The 5,081-nt window shown below is 44.3% G+C and overlaps 1 protein-coding gene across 1 annotated transcript in view; it reads right to left on the reverse strand.

The window, feature by feature from the left end:
• kcnk12 (potassium channel, subfamily K, member 12) overlaps positions 1-4,426 on the reverse strand; it is a gene marked incomplete at both ends in the record, with an annotated part of 34,605 nt that extends 30,179 nt beyond the window's left edge. Inside the window, one exon of the mRNA XM_080739947.1 lies at positions 4,090-4,426. Coding sequence (XP_080596073.1) covers positions 4,090-4,426 — 337 coding nt within the window. The remainder of the gene's footprint in view (positions 1-4,089) is intronic.
• Between the last annotated feature and the right edge of the window lie 655 nt (positions 4,427-5,081).

Consider the following 5,081-nt stretch of genomic DNA (forward strand, 5'->3'; position numbering starts at 1 on the left):
GAAAACAAAACAAGATTTTGTTTTTGGTTGCACTACTCATTGAAGCACACATTAATTAATTATATATACACACACACACACACACACACACACACACACCACACACACACACACACACACACACACACACCCACACACACACACACACACACACACACACACAAGCAGGATTAATCGCACAGTTTTTTTAGTCGTTGGAATAGCTCAAATCAACACGCTCTTTACAAATCATCACTATGTGTTAAGAACATAGACTAGACTCACACATGTGAAGATATGCTGAATAATCCTATCATTCTCATCATCTTTATGTTGGTTATGGGCTCTGAGCGATCAACTGGGAAGTAGTGATTCCATGATGAAACAGTTCTCAAATCATACTTTTAGCACATAGAAATAACCAGTGCTTTATTCTTCTGCTCAAGTTACATATTGGTGTTTTCACCACATTACAGTGACAAAACGGTGCAGTATGGTGAGTCACCATGCTGGTGACACATGCTTTTGCTGCACAATAGGGAATTCCCATTCCATGTGTGCAAAATAACAGGTCATCCAGCCATTTCACTTTCCCAAATTAAAGTACCTGGATTCATCTTTTGTGTGATTTTGACAACCACTTCGCTCGATTAAGATGACTGAGAATATTTGAACCGTCCTAGATCATGTCCAGGAACTGTAGCAATATAAAGTGAGGTCCTATCAAAGTTCAACACTGTATTTATTTTTGTTATGCTCGTCACCTTCCACTTTCACACTCAATCTAACTATAATGGCAGACTTTAGGAGTGTGCTGTAGCCCATATAAGTTCTCAAACGTTTTATTTTCAAGGATCCCATAACCCTGAGAGTGTACAAACGGAACAATTCCATTTGTACACTCTCAGACCTGTAAGGGTCCATTTGGAACGGCCTCAAAGAGTCCTGTAGCCAATTGTCCCTTCCTTCACCCTCTGCATGCCTGACTTGAATAAGTGGAGGTGACTAAGCATGCAGGCAGCTGGTGGGGACTGGAGGTACTATAGTAGACGTGTCGACTCCAGGCAACAACACAGTCCTAACCAAGTGCTTCACCACATGCTTGTGGTGTATTACACAGACAAAGTGTATCAATGTTTATTAATTATTCCTTGTGCTCCCCAGTAGCAAAGTAGACATCATTGGTTAAACAGAGTGTGACTAGAGCTGGTGTAAAAGTTTGAAGAGGGCATTATTAAATTGCTTTTGCAGTCTGGCTCTCATTAAGGATTCTCAACCTACTGGGCATGTAATAACTGTTCAAATAAAGTCCAGCTCCTTAAAAGTAAAAGTACAAATGTATTGGCATCAAAATCTATTTTAAATACCAAAAGTAAAAGTACACAAAATGTCTCACTAGTTTTCCAAATGATCAAAATCTTTGTTGTTAGCTTGTAGATCAGCTATTTTTGAAAAGGCCAAGTATAAAATAGGGCTGAATTGGTCAATGTATATTTTGTATAATAATAATCAAAATCTACAAAGTAACTTTTAACTAGATTTCTCAAATAATTGTAGTAGAATAAAAAGTACAATATTTACACTGATTTGCAGGGGAGTATTTCGATTATTGCAAAATGGACATACTCAACATACTCAAGTAAAGCCAAACTAGGCTATTTAAAAAATGTGCTTAACTTACTTTCCACCACTGCAAATAGCTGAGCCTCACTGGCTCTCACAGCATCATCAAATTAACTCAGAGTTAGAGAGACAGACAAAATGCCCCGAGTTGTCCTAATTGGCTGTGGTCAGCTATCAATCAGCTGTCTGTGGCTATGAATAGCATATTACCGTAATAAATAAATGTGTTTGTCAAGTGACAACCTTCCTAATGAGCAAGACAGGCAGCTAAGGAGTTGCTCTGCCTGAATATGTAGGGCAGGTCAACAGCACATAATGGATGCTGACAAAAACGCAACTATTTTCATTAAAATCTTCATGGAGATGACAGCGCTGAAGCTACATTTTCGTGAGCTATTCTTGGGGGTCTGGGGGAATCCTCTACGGACATTGACATAGATCTGATTTATTTTGGGCTACGTTTGATGTGGAATGTGGAGTGGCTAGAGTTCACTGCAAATCTCAAATTGATTTCTGCACTGATGATAACTGACAGACAGAGATTGCCTTTCATTCTTCCAAGCAATATTATGCATTAAGAAGGAGGATCTCTTTTGTAATGTAGAGCTAAGGACAAGTGACTTGAGCAGCAGGGGGGTCACCGGCCTGATACATGTTTGGGGAAACCCCAGATCCCCTGCATATCAACAGCTCTCACCAACCACACCGAAGAAATAGCAGCATATGGGGGAGAGACAGGGGACAAGCAAGCAGACAGACAGACAGACAGACAGACAGACAGACAGACAGACAGACAGACAGACAGACAGACAGACAGACAGACAGACAGACAGACAGACAGACAGACAGACAGACAGACAGAGATAAAGAGAGAGAGAGAGAGAAAGAGAGAGAGAGAGAGAGAGAGAGTGTGTGTGTGTGTGTGTGTGTGTGTGTGTGTGTGTGTGTGTGTGTGTGTGTGTGTGTGTGTGTGTGTGTGTGTGTGTGTGTGTGTGTGTGTGTGTGTGTGTGTGTGTGTGTGTGGAAGAAGACATAAAAGATGAGAAGAACCCAACATCACCTCTCATTTGGCTCGATGATGAGTATCTGTGGGCTACATTTCTCATGAGAAGTGCCACCACACATGACAGGAAAAAACTATGAAAGGAATTTGGCCCCGAGAGAGAGAGAGAGAGAGAGAGAGAGAGAGAGAGAGAGAGAGAGAGAGAGAGAGAGAGAGAGAGAGAGAGAGAGAGAGAGAGAAAGGGTGGGCGGGCGGGAAGGGGGGCAAATACATAAAGTGACAGTCAGGCTTAATAGAAACCTCATGTCAAACACACACACAACGTGTGATTTCTGAAAGGTCTCCCGCATGTGTGATTCTATAGGCCTAAGTCTGCCTGAGCACAAACACTCATTATTGCTCTCCTCATCATTCTCTTTGCCACCATTTTCAATTACTGAGTCACTTGGGAGGTTCCTGGCATTGTGTGTGTGTGTGTGTGTGTGTGTGTGTGTGTGTGTGTGTGTGTGTGTGCGTGCGTGCGTGCGTGTGCGTGTGTGTGTGTGTGTGTGTGTACCAGCACATGATAAGAGCTGTCTATCAGCTCATATTATTATTGCCCTGGGCTCGCTCAATCATTTGCTCGTTCATTCACTCACTCAATCAGTCTCCAGATGTCCATCATCTTTAGTTATCGGTGCATGACGAGAGAACACGTGAGGGAAAGAGGAGGGGTCCGAGTTATCAGGCATGCAGTGCACTATACTACTGCCCCCCTCAGGGTGTCCTGGTGGGGACACTTGCTCTTTTCTGACCTATTGCGTGAGCAAATGTTAAATGTGGGGGAGCAGCAGGGGCTTCTCATTGACATTCCTTTTTGGTTGGACTGGAAATGTGGCCAAACGCACCCATGGGTGCTGTCCTATCGTGTTCTGACACAGAAGTGCAAGTGCCAATCCAAATGGCAGGCAGCTGTCACCCCCCATGCCCTGAATGCTGCACAGACTAAATGTAACACATGACTGGTGGGGGTGGGGGGAGGGTGGCACTCTGGTGCTCTTTGTGGCCATCAGTACATTCTACAAGGACCATTACAGGTGCTCCCACACACCCAGCCAGTCTCTCTCATGGCTGCAGCAACACACAGCATCAGTTATCAAATAAACTGAATGTATTTAGTGCTTTTTGCTCTTTATATAATACTTATATACTTCCCAAAGGGAACAGAAATACAATAAATCTTAACATAATTTGTATTAGTGCACCTGTGCTCTATCCATGAATAACCGCCCTATAAGATAACTGAAATAATCCTACTTGTTGGTCTACTATGTGCGATTTTTACATTTTTACATCATTCAAACGTTTTAAAGCAGATACGGTCTATTGATTAGCTATGTATAGGTCCTAGCAGGGATGCAAAGGTCAGGGGAAACCACTGATTATGTCAGGGCACGAGGCAGGCGCCAGACACTTGTACACTGCGTATTTCTCATTCTACCCACCTATCGTTGACACCACAGTTCCGACAAAGTAAAAAGCCCCCGTAAAATCCCATCGCGGCCGCAGCGCGTCCGCTCGGATCCCGGCGGCGATGGCAGCCTCGTACTCCCGCAGGAAGGAGTTGAGCTCCTGCAGCGAGACATTGAAGGTCTCGCTGAAGTTGAAAAGTGTCCTGTTCCAGCGCCCGTGAGCCTGCAGCTCCGAGGGCCTCTCTATGGCAGAGAAAACCGCAGCGCCGCACAGGAGGTACAGTATGATGAGGATGGCGAGCAGCAAGAAGCGGCCGTTGTCTTCGTTCAAGTGAAGGGAGCGGCAGCCTTGCAGTCGCTGAGGCATCATCCAAATTTCAGCACCACCTGCGCGTCGGACAGCGACCAGCTCCTCATCGGAGAAGGCATCCACTCACTCCTCTTCAGATTCGTCCTGAAGAACTACTATAAAGTACTCCGTCCCTTCTGCGGTGACTTGTGAAAAAAATCCAGCTTTTTTTACTCCTCCTCGATTAGAGTTATAAAGTAGGTTATTTGAAGCTCAAATAGAGAAGCGAGAGAAGACCCACTTGTGGATATGCCATGTCCATATGCCCTTGTTTTCACGATTATCTCGCTGGTTTATTTAACAAAACAAAAGTAAAAAGAAAATGAAGACACAAAGAGCCCATCGGCATGGCCGTAACATCCCAGCTTGACCGTAGATGTGTGTTCAGTTACAGTTGTGGCATTGCAGTTGGAGTGAAGTAGGCTGCAGCTCCATCTGACCAGATGCGCTATTCTATTCTTCCCCTCTGTAAACAGAGCAGGGAAATGCAATCATCCTGTGCATTGCTGCACCAAAACGCTGGTCCCACGTGTGTCTCCAACAATAATAGACACGCTTCAAATCTCGCAAGTTATGGCTGACACGTTGATCTGTCTCGGGCAAACGCCACTTTATTGAACTCATCCGTCTTCAGTTTTGCCTCTGGCTGCTGGCGTGGATATTATGCGGAGATAAA

Source organism: Nannobrachium achirus, assembly GCF_963921795.1.
Source record: "Nannobrachium achirus genome assembly, chromosome: 13".
NCBI lineage: Eukaryota > Metazoa > Chordata > Actinopteri > Myctophiformes > Myctophidae > Nannobrachium > Nannobrachium achirus.